This window comes from Bombina bombina, chromosome 3 (genome assembly GCF_027579735.1).
Source record: "Bombina bombina isolate aBomBom1 chromosome 3, aBomBom1.pri, whole genome shotgun sequence".
In the NCBI taxonomy this organism is placed as follows: Eukaryota; Metazoa; Chordata; class Amphibia; order Anura; family Bombinatoridae; genus Bombina; species Bombina bombina.
In genome coordinates, this window is record NC_069501.1 from 753877676 (window position 1) to 753897990 (window position 20315).

Sequence of the window (20315 nt, forward strand, 5' to 3'; positions counted from 1 at the left end):
CAACTCATTTGATGACATACATAGCAGATGCAGATGGGGCCACAGAGTGGCCCTTTCTGCATCGGTATGTAAAATGGGGAATTGTAGTGATGCCTCAATATTGAGGCTTCACTACAATCCCTTGTAAGCAGCTGGAAGCGATCATGATCGCTTCCAGCACTTAAGACAACAGAGGACGTACCAGGTACGTCAACTGTCATTAAGGGAAGTTTTTTCTATGACGTACCTGGTAAGTCCTCTGTCATTAAGGGGTTAAGTGTGTTCTGTCCTATATATTTTGGGTACTGTTGAAGCATGGCTGGGCACCCATGGGGTTCAAGCGCTGCTCAGACCTGGAATCTTCTGGGGTATTTCTTCCAGTTCCTTTTTTAGGAAACGGGTTTGGAGTTTTATTCAAACTATTTTGCCTTTTTATGGTCATTGATAGCATTATTTGTTTTCATTAGATACAATAAATGCATATTTTTCATTTTTCTGTTTTCATTCAGATTATTTTCTGAAGATGCGGAGTCTCATATGATTCACTTGCTCTTCAGGACATAGTTAGAGGATCTTTTTTCGAAAGCTCTTGATTCCTCACACAAGGGTCACCTTTTTTCGGTTTCCAGATAGTTTGTGTCACTGTCTTTGTCTCTATCAGACAAGGGATAATTCTATTGGGTTCCGTCTATCGGTACCTTTAGTCTCTATTATTTCCTTCAGTTGCTATATATGCATAGAAGTTTTAGGTTTTATGGTCACAGCATTGGATTCAATTCCCTTTGCTCAATGTCACTAGAAAGAACCTTTCCAGTCTTTTATGAGTGTTGTTTCTTCTAGAACATGGTTGGAGGATCGATTTACCAAAAAGTTCGTTGATTCCTCAGACAAGGGTAACCTTTTTAGGTTTCCTGATAGATTCAGTGTCCTTGACTCTGTCTCTGACGGACAAGAGACGTCTGAAATTGGTTTCAGCTTGTTGAAACCTTCAGTCTCAATCTTTTCCCTTCGGTAGCCTTATGCATGGAAATTCTAGGTCTTATGACTGCTGCATTGGACGCGGTCCCCTTTGCTCGTTTTCACATGCGACCTCTTCAGCTCTGTATGCTGAACCAGTGGTGCAGGGATTATACAAAGATATCTCAATTAATATCTTTAAAACCGATTGTACGACACGCTCTGACGTGGTGGACAGACCACCATCGTTTAGTTCAGGGGGCTTCTGTTGTTCTTCCAACCTGGACTGTGATTTCAACAGATGCAAGTCTGACAGGTTGGGGAGCTGTTTGGGGGTCTCTGACAGCACAAGGGGTTTGGGAATCTCAGGAGGTGAGATTACCAATCAATATTTTGGAACTCTGTGCAATTTTCAGAGCTCTTCAGTCATGGCCTCTTCTAAAGAGAGAGTCGTTCATTTGTTTTCAGACGGACAATGTCACAACTATGGCATATGTCAATCATCAAGGAGGGACTCACAGTCCTCTGGCTATGAAGAAGTATCTCGAATTCTGGTATGGGCGGAATCCAGCTCCTGTCTAATTTCTGCGGTTCATATCCCAGGTATAGACAATTGGGAAGCGGATTATCTCAGTCGCCAAACGTTACATCCGGGCGAATGGTCTCTTCACCCAGAGGTATTTCTTCAGATTGTTCAAATGTGGGGACTTCCATCAATAGATCTGATGGCTTCTCATCTAAACAAGAAGCTTCCCAGGTATCTGTCCAGATCCAGGGATCCTCAGGCGGAGGCAGTGGATGCATTGTCACTTCCTTGGAAGTATCATCCTGTCTATATCTTTCCGCCTCTAGTTCTTCTTCCAAGAGTAATTTCCAAGATTCTAAAGGAGTGCTCGTTTGTTCTGCTGGTGGCTCCAGCATGGCCTCACAGGTTTTGGTATGCGGATCTTGTCCAGATGGCCACTTGCCAACCGTGGACTCTTCCGTTAAGACCAGACCTTCTATCACAAGGTCCTTTTTCTCCATCAGGATCTCAAATCCTTAAATTTGAAGGTATGGAGATTGAACGCTTGATTCTCAGTCATAGAGGTTTCTCTGACTCTCTGATTAATACTATGTTACAGGCTCGTAAATCTGTATCTAGGAAGATATATTATCGGGTCTGGAAGATTTACATTTCTTGGTGTTTTTCTCATCATTTTTCTTGGCATTCTTTTAGAATTCCTAGAATTTTACAGTTTCTTCAGGATGGTTTGGATAAAGGTTTGTCTGCAAGTTCCTTGAAAGGACAAATCTTTGCTCTTTCTGTTCTTTTTCACAGAAAGATTGCTAGTCTTCCTGATATTCATTGTTTTGTACAAGCTTTGGTTCGTATAAAACCTGTTATTAAGTCAATTTCTCCTCCTTGGAGTTTGAATTTGGTTCTGGGGGCTCTTAAAGCTCCTCCGTTTGAACCTATGCATTCGCTGGACATTAAAATACTTTCTTGGAAAGTTTTGTTTCTTTTGACCATCTCTTCTGCTAGAAGAGTTTCTGATTTATCTGCTCTTTCTTGTGAGTCTCCTTTTCTGATTTTTCATCATGATAAGGCGGTGTTGTGAACTTCTTTTAAATTTTTACCTAAGGTTGTGAATTCTAACAACATTAGTAGAGAAATTGTGGTTCCTTCATTGTGTCCTAATCCTAAGAATTCTAAGGAAAGATAGTTGCATTCTTTGGATGTAGTTAGAGCTTTGAAATATTATGTTGAAGCTACTAAAAATTTCAGAAAGACTTCTAGTCTATTTGTTATCTTTTCCGGTTCTAGGAAAGGTCAGAAGGCCTCTGCCATTTCTTTGGCGTCTTGGTTAAAGTCTTTGATTCATCATGCTTATGTCGAGTCGGGTAAAACTCCGCCTCAAAGGATTACAGCTCATTCTACTAGGTCAGTTTCTACTTCCTGGGCATTTAGGAATGAAGCTTCGGTTGATCAGATTTGCAAAGCAGCAACTTGGTCTTCTTTGCATACTTTTACTAAATTCTACCATTTTGTTGTGTTTTCTTCTTCTGAAGCAGTTTTTGGTAGAAAAGTACTTCAGGCAGCTGTTTCAGTTTGATTCTTCTGCTTGTAATTTCAGTTTTTTTCATTATAAGATTTAAACTTTATTTTGGGTGTGGATTATTTCAGCGGAATTGGCTGTCTTTATTTTATCCCTCCCTCTCTAGTGACTCTTGCGTGGAAGATCCACATCTTGGGTATTCATTATCCCATACGTCACTAGCTCATGGACTCTTGCTAATTACATGAAAGAAAACATAATTTATGTAAGAACTTACCTGATAAATTCATTTCTTTCATATTAGCAAGAGTCCATGAGGCCCACCCTTTTTTGTGGTGGTTATGATTTTTTTGTATAAAGCACAATTATTCCAATTCCTTATTTTTTATGCTTTCGCACTTTTGTCTTATCACCCCACTTCTTGGCTATGCGTTAAACTGATTTTTGGGTGTGGTGAGGGGTGTATTTATAGGCATTTTGAGGTTTGGGAAACTTTGCCCCTCCTGGTAGGAATGTATATCCCATACGTCACTAGCTCATGGACTCTTGCTAATATGAAAGAAATGAATTTATCAGGTAAGTTCTTACATAAATTATGTTATTGCACCATTTGAATTGATTTCAATGGCAGATTCAATATCATTTATTGTTATGGAAAGCAACATGCAATATGACAGATGTTATTACGTTAACAATAATATTACTGAGATAAGAACACAGATGGATATATTTAATCACAGTAGACTTGTTACTTTAATTATAGAGCCTTTCTAAAGAATATTGAACATTGGCTATTATACTGCTATTTAATTTTTTTAGCATTTGGAGTTTTCTTGTTTGTTTTTACATATCATTGCAATAGATTTACATTGTAAAATGGTAATTTTTAAGAATAATGTTAATTATCAGCTGAATAGATAGATTAGATATATAGATAGATAGATAGATAGATAGATAGATAGATAGATGATAGATAGATAGATAGATAGATAGATAGATAGATAGATAGATGCACAAATAGTATATAATCAATAACAAATAAAGCAAGTTGGAAGATGTGAATGAACTGAAAGAATAACATGTGAGTTTAATTAGAATTCCTATATACTAATAAATTAAAATGTTGAAATTAATATAAGATCTTTTCAGATGGAGGGAAGTTATGAATAATTCATATGTGGAATATTTATAGTTTTACAGCACTAATTGAAACATTTATTCAGTATGAAAATTTCATTTGAATATAAATAAAACTGTACCCTGTAAATCTTTGTCAGTCATGTTACTAAAAAATCATAAAACCTCAACAAGGAAGCCCATAACTTACTACTACTACTACTACTACTACTACTACTACTACTACTACTACTACTACTACTAGTAGTATAATAATGATGCATTTATTTATTTTAATTATGATATTCTAAATTAAACAATGATGTATATTTTAGCACTGTCACAAATGATGCATAAAAAAGCTCTGACTAGTTTTGTTTTCTTAAATTTAAATAGAGGTGGTTTAGCAAAGCCAAATTTTGTGAATATGCCCTAATAACACAATTAGCGCCACTTCTTAACTTGTGGTTGCAGATTTGCATTAGTGATCCTGCACCACAATAGCTCAGAAAGCTGCTTCTGAATCTTCATAAATGTCATATACAATACTCATCAGTTTTAATTATTCTGTGCAACAACATGACTTACACCTGAAATCCTTCCTCCAGTATTTAAAACTTCCAAGGCTTTCTACAACATGAACCTTCAAATGATTTATGTTATACTCTGTTAAATCCCCTTTGCAGCCAATTGATATCTAGCTAGTTTCTACTTTTCCACCACTCATGCTCACATACAGGCTCCAGTGTGTTCAGGTCATATCATGTTCAGCAATGCAACTTCATACATTTTAAACTATTGCCCAAGAGTATCTTCTGCCTCAGGGTCATACCATTTAAACAATGCAAATTATTACATTATGTGCACATGCCCAAATGTATCTTCTGCCTCAGGGTCATACCATTTAAACAATGCAAATTATTACATTATGTGCACATGCCCAAATGTATCTTCTGCCTCAGGGTCATACCATTTAAACAATGCAAATTATTACATTATGTGCACATGCCCAAATGTATCTTCTGCCTCAGGGTCATACCATTTAAACAATGCAAATTATTACATTATGTGCACATGCCCAAATGTATCTTCTGCCTAAGGGTCATACCATTTAAACAATGCTAATTATTACATTATGTGCACATGCCCAAATGTATCTTCTGCCTCAGGGTCATACCATTTAAACAATGCAAATTATTACATTATGTGCACATGCCCAAATGTATCTTCTGCCTCAGGGTCATACCATTTAAACAATGCAAATTATTACATTATGTGCACATGCCCAAATGTATCTTCTGCCTCAGGGTCATACCATTTAAACAATGCAAATTATTACATTATGTGCACATGCCCAAATGTATCTTCTGCCTCAGGGTCATACCATTTAAACAATGCAAATTATTACATTATGTGCACATGCCCAAATGTATCTTCTGCCTCGAGATCATATTATTTTTAACAATGCAACTTGTTACATTCTGCTCAAAAATGTAACATATTAAAGAGACATAAAACCCAACATTTTTCTTTCAAGATTTCGATAGGACATATAATTTTAAACAACTTTCCAATTTACTTCTATCTATTCTGCTTCATTTTTTTGGTATTCTTTATTGAAGGAGCAGCAATGCATTAGTGGGAGCTAGCTGAACACATTTTCTATTTCATGTCCCTTTTATTACTGTGCACTGGAAACTCTTAGTAGGACAAGGCCTACTAGATATGGCTGTTTAAAGTCTGAATTATAGCCGTATGTACAGACAAGTATTATGCCTATTTCTTTCATACAGTAGATATTTTATAGATATGTATATTTGTCTCTATGTAGCTTTTGATTCTATGTGATTTTTACATATTGTTGGTGAATTTCAAGACTATGGCATCTTTTTCTATTTTAGTTGACAAAATACAAAGTCATTGGGAGGAGGTGCAATGTCGTCTACAGAACAGAAGACAGCAGCTACAAGAAATGCTAAAGGACTCCAACCAGTGGTTAGAAGCTCGGCATGAGGCAGACCAAGTTTTAGAGAAAGCAAAAGGAAGGATTGAGTCCTGGAAGGAGATATCTTACACCGTGGAAGCACTGAAAAAGCAGAATGCAGATCTTAAGGTTAATATATGAAACACAAAGTATTGATGGGCTTTATATTGAAATGTTATTTTTTTATGTCTCTAATTGTCTGGGTTGCTGCGTTCACTCATTAAATATGAGATATTTTATACCCAGAACACCCCACAGAAAATTACCACCTCAGAATTAGTTTCACAATTATAAAGCTTTTTTAATTATGCTTGATAAATTAACTTAAACAAAAACAACAATAAAATGATAGGGTAATCTGGATCAATAGGCTTATTTAGTAAATGCATTGTTTTATTGAGATCTATTTATTAAAAGGTTGTTTAAAAGTATGTTACATTAGCAACATGTGGACATTTTAGGGGCAGTAATTTGTCAGAATGTTTTTTTTATATTTGAGCTTTTCACTTATCAATGTTGAAATAAAATTGCAACTCCAATCAAATTCAGTTACATAGTATCTCTCCTGCTTCACCAATAATGTAACAATTGTAATAACAAATGTAGTAGTGTACCAGTGTGTGTTTGTTTTCTTGTTGTTGGTTATTGTTTTTTATTCCTGTGATAAGCAGTAGTTGATGTTTTTAACTCTTTTTATTTATTAAAGGGAAATTATACACTAGATTTTTATTTGCATAAATGTGTTGTAGATGATCCATTTATATAGCCCATACAGTGTTAAAAAATAAATAAATGTATAGTTTTGCTTATTTTTAAATAACATTGTGCTAACTCCTAACCAAGCCCCAAAGTTTTAGAAGTAGACTATTGTCTACCTACTCCAGCTTGCTCCTGTTTGTGTAATAATTTTTTTCATATGAAGAGGCCGATGGAGGGGGGGTGTCTGCTCTTTTTGCTATACAGCCACTTTCAGTGGGTGTTCCAGCTACCTTTTCAACAGAGCTAAACTGGGAGCTTCTAAGTAACTTTTTAAATGGTTTTATAGTGGATTTTTAAATCCGTATCTGTGCATATTATTCTTTATAGTAGCGTCTATCACATGCAGTTATATGAAAAGTTGTGTATACTGTCCCTTTAAATAAATATTAAGGGCTAGATTACAAGTGAAGCACTAAATATATCTTTTGTGAAAGCGTTATTTGTGCTCCACTGAGTGATGCCAGCGCATACTAATGTGCGCTGGTGTTACAAGTTGAAAGCAATGTGAATGTGAGCTCATGTTCGCATTGCTGGGAAGCCTTGCGCTCACAAGAGCGCGCTTCCATCGGCTCCAGTGGGAGCCACATTCTGATGCCATCAGAGACGGCACAGAACCTAAGCGCAGTGAAAGCAGCAATATAAAATATATATGTATATGACTATAAACATATATATGTATGTGTTAATATGTGTATATACACATATAAACACATAAATAGATCTGAACTCTGGATAATTTAATAAGCACTAATTGTACGAGTAATGGCTGGTTAATTATCGCATGCCCGCAAAACAGGCAGATTTGCCCATTTGAGGGTGTGCGGTAAATTAGTGCTCCACTTGTAATCTAGCCCTAAGTCTTTTGATTAGTATAAATCAAACTTAATATTTCACTTAAGCACTGGCAAAATAAGTTTATTTGCACTGAAGTGGGCATTCTTGTCTTAACAAATTTTGGCTTGGTTATTACATTCTAATTTATACGCATCATCAGTCAAGGTCTAATTACTTCTTAAGTTACCAACTAATGATCTCACCCTTTCTTTGGCAATGTAACAGCAGCTAAATCAGTAACATACATAATAGATTTTACATTACTTCTCTCTCTTATGTGCCCTAATATTCGGCAAATGAAAAATTCCTGAAAGTAAGCAGATTCTGCAAGAATAAATACATAAAATATTCTATAAAATTAATATGAACAGCTAATAAGATCAAGTTGTAAGCTATCTAGTGATACAATACTGTGAAGTATGTAAGTATTAGGTTAATATAACAACTGTGAGATACTACATTTCAAATATATAGTATAGCTCAGTGTCGGGTTAGCTCACTAGCAATAACTAATTTTTTTGAGGTCCTGTAGTTATTGCGTCTTGTTATGCACGTACCCAGGATTGAACCAGGGTGTCTGTGTTCTTGCGTCTGCGGTTTTTCCCTGCACCACTGGAGGGCTTTGACTCAGTTTGATATCTTCAGAATCCTGGTTCTTGCATTGGCTTACTCTCTGGCTCCACCTGCCTGACAATTGTAGGCAGTTCTGTAATCAACTACAGACTATTTATGGCTACTTTCCAAACCACTGCCTACCCTGACTTTGAGCATAATCTCTCTGTTTGTGTCTCTATTAATTTTGAATCCTGCTGACTGTTCTACTGGCATTGGACTCAGACTGCACTTCTCCTTTGTTGAGTTGCATGACCTTTTGATTTACTGGTATTTTGACCTCCTGTTTGGACTTTATTCTGCCTATTGTTTGTCGATTCTGTCCTGGTATTGCCTGAAAGTTATTGAACTTGACCTGTCTGACCTCTCTGCAATGTACCTCTTCCTAGCCCTGGTGTGGGCTCACGGTTTAACCCAGGTGTGGGCCATCCTCTATCCCAGCCTAGGCTTTTTGTCCAATGCAGTCCAGGTTTACAGACTGTAAGGTGCAAATCTTGTCTATTCCACAGAACCTGCCTGGTATTCAGATACTGTTTATGACACAGAGCCTGCTGATATCCAGATCCTTTTCAGCCACAGAGCCTGCCTGATATCCAGATCCTGTTTCAGCCACAGAGCCTGCCTGGTATCCAGATCCTGTTTCAGCCACAGAGCCTGCCTGTTATCCAGATCCTGTTTCAGCCACAGAGCCTGCCTGTTATCCAGATACTGTTTATGACACAGAGCCTGCTGATACCCAGATCCTGTCTCAGCCACACAGCCTGGCTGGTATCTAGACCCTGTCTCAGCCACACAGCCTGGCTGGTATCTAGACCCTGTCTCAGCCACACAGCCTGTCTGGTATCCAGATCCTGTCTCAGCCACAGAGCCTGCTTGGTATCCAGATCCTGTCTCAGCCACAGAGCCTGGCTGGTATCAAATTCCTGTCTCAGCCACAGAGTCTGCCTGGTAGCCTGCATCCAGCCTTAGCTAAGGTTTCTGCCTGTATCCTGCCACAACCAAGGCTTTGGCTGCAGTCAAGTTGTCTGGCTGCACCCAGCTTCTGTGCAGCTTCTGCTGCGTCCATTCTTTACCCAGATATTATACATTGCAACATCTTGATCAACTAATATATTGATCCATTAAATTGTGTCTCAATTTATTAATCATAATATTATATAACAAATAATATATAACTAATGTATCTAGCATTTAGTAGTGTTATTCTAACATCTCCTAACATGTCAAGAGACATTCTTCCCTGATATTTCAGTAAGCACAGCATATAAAATCATGCTACCAAAATAAATGTCAGCTATTTACTTTCACATCTTTCAAGCATTTCATATAAAGAAGGATGACACACATTTAAGTTTAATGTATAAACAAAACACAGCTGCAGTTCTTTTGTCACAGTTTCTGCTGTGCTTGTTCTTTTGTATGCATTTTTAATCCATTTGGGTGATTCATGGATAGTAAGCTCCTGACGTGCTTGCACACTCATTTTTTTATTGAGACCTTTAATTACTCTAACTTGCCCTTTTTAAAATGTCTTAAGTGAATCCTTCTTTAAGAAAATTGAACATAACTATAAGCAGTGGGATGACTGCATGTCATTAATTGTTTAATCTTCGGAATTCAGCAAATCGAGGAGAAAGTATATCAAATAAAACAGTTACTTGCAAAGGTCAGAAGACGTTATTTTTATGAAAATACTACCAGATTAAAAAAGAGCCTTGAAAAAGCAACTCTTGTTATATGCTCTAGATTCATAAGACATATAGAACAAGAAATAATGAAAACAATTTACAGGTGGCCCTCGTTTTACAACGGTTCAATTTACACCGTTTCAGAATAACAACCTTTATTTCCAGTCATGTGACTGCTATTGAAAAGCATTGAAAAGCAGTGCATTTATTAAAATAGCCAGTAGGTGGAGCTGTCCCGTTGTGTTGCAGCAAAGCCAAGCAAGCTGAAATTAATCAGTTTAACCAGACCTGAGCTATCGAGCAGATTTCGAAGAAACAAGATCTTACTGTCTATAAATCAGTCCAGATTGGAATGCATAGAAAACATAATTTATGTAAGAACTTACCTGATAAATTCATTTCTTTCATATTAGCAAGAGTCCATGAGCTAGTGACGTATGGGATATATATTCCTACCAGGAGGGGCAAAGTTTCCCAAACCTCAAAATGCCTATAAATACACCCCTCACCACACCCACAAATCAGTTTAATGAATAGCCAAGAAGTGGGGTGATAAGAAAAAAGTGCGAAGCATAAATATAAGGAATTGGAATAATTGTGCTTTATACAAAAAAATCATAACCACCACAAAAAGGGTGGGCCTCATGGACTCTTGCTAATATGAAAGAAATGAATTTATCAGGTAAGTTCTTACATAAATTATGTTTTCTTTCATGTAATTAGCAAGAGTCCATGAGCTAGTGACATATGGGATAATGACTACCCAAGATGTGGATCTTCCACGCAAGAGTCACTAGAGAGGGAGGGATAAAATAAAGACAGCCAATTCCGCTGAAAAAAATCCACACCCAAAAATAAAGTTTAAATCTTATAAAGAAAAAAACTGAAAATATAAGCAGAAGATTCAAACTGAAACAGCTGCCTGAAGTACTTTTCTACCAAAGACAGCTTCAGAAGAAGAAAACACATCAAAATGGTAGAATTTAGTAAAAGTATGCAAAGAAGACCAAGTTGCTGCTTTGCAAATCTGATCAACCGAAGCTTCATTCCTAAACGCCCAGGAAGTAGAAACTGACCTAGTAGAATGAGCTGTAATCCTTTGAGGCGGAGTTTTACCCGACTCGACATAAGCATGATGAATTAAAGATTTCAACCAAGATGCCAAAGAAATGGCAGAGGCCTTCTGACCTTTCCTAGAACCGGAAAAGATAACAAATAGACTAGAAGTCTTTCGGAAATTCTTAGTAGCTTCAACATAATATTTCAAAGCTCTAACTACATCCAAAGAATGCAATGATTTCTCCTTAGAATTCTTAGGATTAGGACATAATGAAGGAACCACAATTTCTCTACTAATGTTGTTGGAATTCACAACCTTAGGTAAAAATTTAAAAGAAGTTCGCAACACCGCCTTATCCTGGTGAAAAATCAGAAAAGGAGACTCACAAGAAAGAGCAGATAATTCAGAAACTCTTCTGGCAGAAGAGATAGCCAAAAGGAACAAAACTTTCCAAGAAAGTAATTTAATGTCCAATGAATGCATAGGTTCAAACGGAGGAGCTTGAAGAGCCCTCAGAACCAAATTCAAACTCCAAGGAGGAGAAATTGACTTAATGACAGGTTTTATACGAACCAAAGCTTGTACAAAACAATGAATATCAGGAAGATTAGCAATCTTTCTGTGAAAAAGAACAGAAAGAGCAGAGATTTGTCCTTTCAAGGAACTTGCACACAAACCTTTATCCAAACCATCCTGAAGAAACTGTAAAATTCTCGGAATTCTAAAAGAATGCCAGGAAAAATGATGAGAAAGACACCAAGAAATAAAAGTCTTCCAGACTCTATAATATATCTCCCTAGATACAGATTTACGAGCCTGTAACATCACAGGCTTAATCACAGAGTCAGAGAAACCTCTTTGACTAAGAATCAAGCGTTCAATCTCCATACCTTTAAATTTAAGGATTTGAGATCCTGATGGAAAAAAGGACCTTGCGACAGAAGGTCTGGCCTTAACGGAAGAGTCCACGGTTGGCAAGAGGCCATCCGGACAAGATCCGCATACCAAAACCTGTGAGGCCATGCTGGAGCTACCAGCAGAACAAACGAGCATTCCTTCAGAATCTTGGAGATTACTCTTGGAAGAAGAACTAGAGACGGAAAGATATAGGCAGGATGATACTTCCAAGGAAGTGACAATGCATCCACTGCTACCGCTTGAGGATCCCTGGATCTGGACAGATACCTGGGAAGTTTCTTGTTTAGATGAGAGGCCATCAAATCTATTTCTGGAAGTTCCCACATTTGAACAATCTGAAGAAATACCTCTGGGTGAAGAGACCATTCGCCCGGATGTAACGTTTGGCGACTGAGATAATCCGCTTCCCTAATTGTCTATACCTGGGATATGAACCGCAGAAACTAGACAGGAGCTGGATTCCGCCCATACCAGAATTCGAGATACTTCTTTCATAGCCAGAGGACTGTGAGTCCCTCCTTGATGATTGATGTATGCCACAGTTGTGACATTGTCTGTCTGAAAACAAATGAACGATTCTCTCTTTAGAAGAGGCCAAGACTGAAGAGCTCTGAAAATTGCACGGAGTTCCAAAATATTGATCGGTAATCTCACCTCCTGAGATTCCCAAACCCCTTGTGCCGTCAGAGACCCCCACACAGCTCCCCAACCTGTAAGACTGGCATCTGTTGAGATTACAGTCCAGGTCGGAAGAACAAAAGAAGCCCCCTGAACTAAATGATGGTGATCTGTCCACCACGTCAGAGAGTGTCGTACAATCGGTTTTAAAGATATTAATTGAGATATCTTTGTGTAATCCCTGCACCACTGGTTCAGCATACAGAGCTGAAGAGGCCGCATGTGAAAATGAGCAAAGGGGATCGCGTCCGATGCAGCAGTCATAAGACCTAGAATTTCCATGCATAAGGCTACCGAAGGGAATGATTGTGACTGAAGGTTTCGACAAGCTGATATCAATTTTAGACGTCTCTTGTCTGTCAAAGATAGAGTCATGGACACTGAATCTATCTGGAAACCTAAAAAGGTTACCTGTGTCTGAGGAATCAATGAACTTTTTATTAAATTGATCCTCCAACCATGATGTTGAAGAAACAACACAAGTCGATTCGTATGAGATTCTGCTAAATGTGAAGACTGAGCAAGTACCAAGATATCATCCAAATAAGGAAATACCACAATACCCTGTTCTCTGATTACAGACAGAAGGGCACCGAGAACCTTTGTAAAAATTCTTGGAGCTGTATCTAGGCCAAACGGCAGAGCCACAAACTGGTAATGCTTGTCTAGGAAAGAGAATCTCAGAAACTGATAGTGATCTGGATGAATCGGAATATGCAGATATGCATCCTGTAAATCTATTGTAGACATATAATGCCCTTGCTGAACAAAAGGCAGGATAGTCCTTACAGTTACCATTTTGAATGTTGGTATCCTTACATAACGATTCAATATTTTTAGATCCAGAACTGGTCTGAAGGAATTCTCCTTCTTTGGTACAATGAAGAGATTTGAATAAAACCCCAGTCCCTGTTCCAGAACTGGAACTGGCATAATTACTCCAGCCAACTCTAGATCTGAAACACATTTCAGAAATGCTTGAGCCTTTGCTGGGTTACTGGGACACGGGAAAGAAAAAATCTCTTTGCAGGAGGCCTTATCTTGAAGACAATTCTGTACCCTTCTGAAACAATGTTCTGAATCCAAAGATTGTGAACGGAATTGATCCAAATTTCTTTGAAAAAAAAAAAAAAAACGTAATCTGCCCCCTACCAGCTGAGCTGGAATGAGGGCCGCACCTTCATGTGGACTTAGGAGCTGGCTTTGATTTTCTAAAAGGCTTGGATTTATTCCAGACTGGAGATGGTTTCCAAACTGATACCGCTCCTGAGGATGAAGGATCAGGTTTTTGTTCCTTGTTGTGATGAAAGGAACGAAAACCTAAAATTTACCTTTAGATTTTTTACCTTTAGATTTTTTATCCTGTGGTAAAAAAGTTCCTTTCCCTCCAGTAACAGTTGAGATAATAGAATCCAACTGAGGACCAAACAATTTATTACCCTGGAAAGAAAGGGAAAGCAGAGTAGACTTAGAAGACATATCAGCATTCCAAGTTTTAAGCCGTAAAGCTCTTCTAGCTAAAATAGCTAGAGACATATACCTGACATCAACTCTAATGATATCAAAGATGGCATCACAAATAAAATTATTAGCATGTTGAAGAAGAATAATAATGCTGTGAGAATTATGATCTGTTACTTGTTGCGTTAAAGCTTCTAACCAAAAAGTTGAAGCTGCAGCAACATCCGCTAAAGATATAGCAGGTCTAAGAAGATTACCTGAACACAAGTAAGCTTTTCTTAGAAAGGATTCAATTTTCCTATCTAAAGGATCCTTAAAGGAAGTACCATCTGCCGTAGGAATAGTAGTACGCTTAGCAAGAGTAGAGACAGCCCCATCAACCTTAGGGATTTTGTCCCAAAACTCTAATCTGTCAGATGGCACAGGATATAATTGCTTAAAACATTTAGAAGGAGTAAATGAATTACCCAAATTATTCCATTCCCTGGAAATTACTTCAGAAATAGCACCAGGGACAGGAAAAACTTCTGGAATAACTACAGGAGATTTAAAAACCTTATATAAATGTTTAGATTTAGTATCAAGAGAACCAGAATCCTCAATTTCTAATGCAATTAGGACTTCTTTAAGTAAAGAACGAATAAATTCCATTTTAAATAAATATGAAGATTTATCAGCATCAACCTCTGAGACAGAATCCTCTGAACCAGAAGAACCATTATCAGAATCAGAATGATGATGTTCATTTAAAAATTCATCTGAAAAATGAGAAGTTTTAAAAGACTTTTTACGTTTACTAGAAGGAGGAATAACAGACATAGCCTTCTTAATGGATTTAGAAACAAAATCTGTTATGTTATCAGGAACACTCTGAGTATTAGATGTTGACGGAACAGCAACAGGTAATGTAACAGTACTAAAGGAAATATTATCTGCATTAACAAGTTTGTCATGACAAACAGTACAAACAACAGCTGGAGGAACAGATACCATAAGTTTACAGCAGATACACTTAGCTTTGGTAGCTCCAGCACCAGGCAGCGATTTTCCAGAAGTATCTTCTGACTCAGTTTCAACGTGGGACATCTTGCAATATGTAATAGAAAAAACAACATATAAAGCAAAATTGATCAAATTCCTTAAATGACAGTTTCAGGAATGGGAAAAAAAAGACAGTGAACAAGCTTCTAGCAACCAGAAGCAATAAATAATGAGACTTAAATAATGTGGAGACAATAGTGACGCCCATATTTTTTTAGCGCCAAAAATGACGCCCACATTATTTGGCGCCTAAATGCTTTTGGCGCCAAAAATGACGCCACATCCGGAACGCCGACACTTTTGGCGCAAAAGAACGTCAAAAATGACGCAACTTCCGGCGACACGTATGACGCCGGAAACAGAAAAAAAAATTTGCGCCAAAAAAGTCTGCGCCAAGAATGACGCAATAAAATGAAGCATTTTCAGCCCCCGCGAGCCTAACAGCCCACAGGGAAAAAGTCAAATTTTAAGGTAAGAAAAAAATGATTTATTCATATGCATTATCCCAAATATGAAACTGACTGTCTGAAATAAGGAATGTTGAACATCCTGAGTCAAGGCAAATAAATGTTAGAACACATATATTTAGAACTTTATAAAAAAGTGCCCAACCATAGCTTAGAGTGTCACAGAAAATAAGACTTACTTACCCCAGGACACTCATCTACATGTTGTAGAAAGCCAAACCAGTACTGAAACGAAAATCAGCAGAGGTAATGGTATATATAAGAGTATATCGTCGATCTGAAAAGGGAGGTAAGAGATGAATCTCTACGACCGATAACAGAGAACCTATGAAATAGACCCCGTAGAAGGAGATCATTGAATTCAAATAGGCAATACTCTCCTCACATCCCTCTGACATTCACTGCACGCTGAGAGGAAAACCGGGCTCCAACCTGCTGCGGAGCGCATATCAACGTAGAATCTAGCACAAACTTACTTCACCACCTCCATAGGAGGCAAAGTTTGTAAAATTGATTTGTGGGTGTGGTGAGGGGTGTATTTATAGGCATTTTGAGGTTTGGGAAACTTTGCCCCTCCTGGTAGGAATGTATATCCCATACGTCACTAGCTCATGGACTCTTGCTAATTGCATGAAAGAAAGAAAGAACTGTTTGCAGAAAAATGCAAGTGAAGTTTGTGTTGTGTGATTATTTTATTAGGTTTATAATGCTGTTTAGCAAACGTTTTTGTTCATTTATTTTAGTTTAATTATATATTCTGTGTTGTGTGATTATTTTATTAGGTTTATAATGCTGTTTAGCATTTAAAGTCTTCATTTCAAAGCTTTAAAAATAATGTATTAGGTGTTACTTATGACAATTTTGAGAGGGGCCTGGAACCTATCTCCCTTACTTCCCATTGACTTACATTATGAACGGTTTCAATTTACAACGGTTTTGATTTAAAACCATTCCTTCTGGAACCTAACCCTGGCGTAAATTGAGGGCTACCTGTACCTTTATTTCTTGGTAAATGTACAACAAAAGTCAGTTTTTTTTATTTTTAAGAAAAAAAAGTGTTCACCTGTAACAAGGGATTTATTTTTCACTGACAAGCTTACTTTGTTTCTGTGTTTTATATTTCCTTTTTTTCACTAAGGGTTTGCTGAATGCAAAGTTGAAACTTATTTAAAGGGTTTCTCTGTTTCAGCACTGAGAAGGTAGTACTATAGCCTATAAATCTGTTTTATCTGAAATTGAGAAGGAAAAAAATATTTTGTTTTTAACATGATCTACTGACAGAGATTATTTTAGGAACCACTTTCTATTCAGATCTAATCCTTCTAAGAGGAACTTCTGTCTTCATGATGTTGGACTATTATATCTATTGCAGAATAAGACTCAATACAATTCTAACATAAAAGCAACCAATCTAAGTCCTGTTCAACAAGAGCTTACAGATCTGAACCCTACACCCAGGGACTTTTATCCTAACACATCCAACTCTCCCTTACTTGTGTGGCCATCTGACCTAACAGAGCTAGGTCAATCTCTATTGTAGAGTAAGGTCTGATTTTGTGACATCTCACTATGAAATTCATTGTCCACACATTTTTTTTAAAATCAATATGACCTAGAAAAAAACTGTAATGACGCTACATAATTGGAAAATGAAATTATATCAACAAATTGCTACCTGAAAAAAAAGCGATGAAGCAGTGTTCATAAGTAACATTAAAAAGATTTCTCTTATAAAAATTATTTAAATAAATCTTTAGAAAGCATTGAAAAGATCACTTTTGTAAAACATATTTATCTTTAAAATACAAATCTAGCATCTCATTTGAAATGTTTAATTTCAACAAAATTGTTTAAACTAGAGGTCTTTATGGGCTGGGATTATGATTTACACACAATTTATGCACATATGCCCTATTATGCAGCACATAATTCATCTTTAAAGCAATACACATTTTCTACAGAAGTATATTTGTCTCCTAGTATATTATTAGATGAAGCCCAGCTCTGTGATGTTGTCATGAACGAGTGAAAGAGGACTCCAGTGGCAACCTCTGAAGATCTGGTGAACTCCATGCCCAAGAGGGTTAAGGCAGTGCTGGAAAATAATGGTGGCCACACAAAATATTGACACTTTGGGCCCAATATGGACATTTTCACTTAGGGGTGTGCTCACTTTTGTTACCAATGGTTTAGACATTAATGGCTGTGTGTTGTTATTTTGAGGGGACAGCAAATTTACACTGTTATACAGACTGTACACTCACTACTTTACATTGTAGCAAAGTGTCATTTCTTCAGTGTTGTCACATGAAAAGATATAATAAAATATTTACAAAAATTTGAGGGGTGTACTCACTTTTGTGAGATACTGTATATACATATGTGTGTATATATATATATATATATATATATATATATATATTTATATATATATATATATATATATATATATATATACAGTATATATATATATATATATATATATATATATATATATATATATATATATATACACACATATGTATATATATATATATATATATATATATATATGGAATAAATCCCTTTTAACCTAAAGGGAAGGTGGGAAAGAACTGGAGGTGACAACCCACAGACCTAATTCCTTATAAACCTAAGTATAGGATAAGGTAGTGCCTAATGCCAAAACATAGTTTAATTTATAAACAGAGAGAAAGAACAGAAGCATTTATGTGGCACACTTGAGGGGTATTGTCATCTCATACATATGTAGGTGGTGAGTTCATTGTGTAGAATTGTGAGTTATATTAAAACTTAACATTTATTAAATATATACATAAAATAGTTCAAGTGTTGTGGACCATGCCACTTTTAATAAAACCGTTGCATCAAGTTATATTAGAGTTAAAAAAAAAAGAAAAGAAGATAACACAGTTTAAAAGAAAATGGCACTGTGTACTCTCTGGTAAAGGAGTAACCTCCTGTGTATCAGAATTAGTTAAATGTATCTTCAAAGGGTAACTAACTGTAATTCACTATAAGTTTAGTGGTAAGTGAGACCGCAGCGTGCCCAGAGGTAACTGAGGGAGACAAAACTATTATTGTATATATATATATTAGTTGCCTGTATTTTATAGTAAACAAGTATCAGTCTCCACACTCCCCTAGCCGCCAGACTTAGGCACACATTACCACCTAAATAGATGCCCGCAGTGGGCCAACAAATTACCAAGTGAAAAAAGTTTCCCCAATTAAGTTATACCCCATTTTCTATATTAAAGTACTAATACCACAGAGAGCAGCAGTGCAAACGGCCTAACGCGCGTTTCGCATATGCTTTATCAAAGGCTAACCTGATCACCACCCGGGGTTTCCTTAAAAAGATCCAATAGCCAATCCTATATTTCTAATTTGATTGACAGATCAATTCGACCAATCGCGTAAAGTCATCCGCGATTGGCTTGCGCAGCGGGTGTGTGCCGTTCTTCCAATGGTGTGCGTAGAGATGATGACGTGGGCGCATTCACGCCCCCCTGTCACCTTACTCAATTCCGCTGTACACTGTGAACGGCTAAATAGAGGGAGATGTTAAGGGAAGGTAGCGCTATGCGCCTACTATAATTTGTCACCTCACTCCATTAAATACTATATGTTCTCAAGTTTGAAATTCTAACGGCAGTTCAATCAAAATTGCTGCCGGAGTGTTAGTATTTTCTAGATCTTTTGTTATAGGTTCATCTGTCAGATTTTATTTAATATATACACACAAAGGTCCAGGGTTAACTGAGGATAGATTATTGAATATAAATAGATGTAGTTATTACTTCCCAAAATATTCATTAAACGTTAAAACACTAATATTTAGTGGGTCAGAGCTCTTATAAAACCATAATGTTTAAAATTACTCTTGTCTAAACAGATTTTGTACGTTTATATACATAATTATTATAATGGAGCAGATTTTGTTGATAAGTAGTGGGGACAAGGTTTGTAACACTTATTCATTCATAAAGGATTCCTCTTCATATATAGCCCCCTTCTCCTTATAACATGAACCAGATTCATAGGTTAACTAGATATCCCATAATTTTATTAATAATTTATGTATAAAAAAGACCTACAATAACTCTCTTATGGTTCCTATAGATATCCATTATCCTAATATGTATATATAAGGGCAGATTATCCCCAAAGGTAGCAATTAGAGGATGTTCTTATTTAAATATCAGATCAGATCAATTTTTGAGAGAAAAGTTATTTGGATTAATGTTCATACTCTATTCAGAGATTTTCTTTAGTTAAAGATCACAAAGGTATGGAATATCTTTGCATTAGGGTCTTAACCCATAATGTTCCCAATAGTAATTCTGAGGGGCAGATATGTGCCTCTTAAAGTATGATTGTATATTTACAGATTCTACTCCAGAAATGCACTGAAGGTTAGCATTTCATTTAACCCCTTAGGGCTCATAGTCTGTAATCTAAAGATCCATTTGGTCTCTGCTTTAAGGGGTGCGTTTTCAATGTTCCCTCCTCTTATTCCTAGTGAGACTTTCTGGAGGATCCAACTTCGTAATTCCGGTTTGCATTCATGTTTTTCCATGAAGTGTTTCGCCACTGTGGTTAGCTTCTTATCATGTTCCAGGTCATTTCTGGCATTTTTGATGTTGCATATGTGTTCACCCAATCGTCTTCTGAATTCACGTGTCGACATCCCCACGTACTTCTTATTACATTTGCACT

General features: G+C 36.8%; 1 protein-coding gene across 1 annotated transcript in view; it reads left to right on the forward strand.

Moving 5' to 3' along the window:
• Window positions 1–20315, forward strand: part of DMD (dystrophin) — a 4487195-nt gene that overhangs the window by 3296779 nt on the left and 1170101 nt on the right. The window contains exon 53 of the mRNA XM_053707599.1: window positions 5993–6204. Within this exon, the coding sequence (XP_053563574.1) occupies window positions 5993–6204 (212 nt within the window). The remainder of the gene's footprint in view (window positions 1–5992; window positions 6205–20315) is intronic.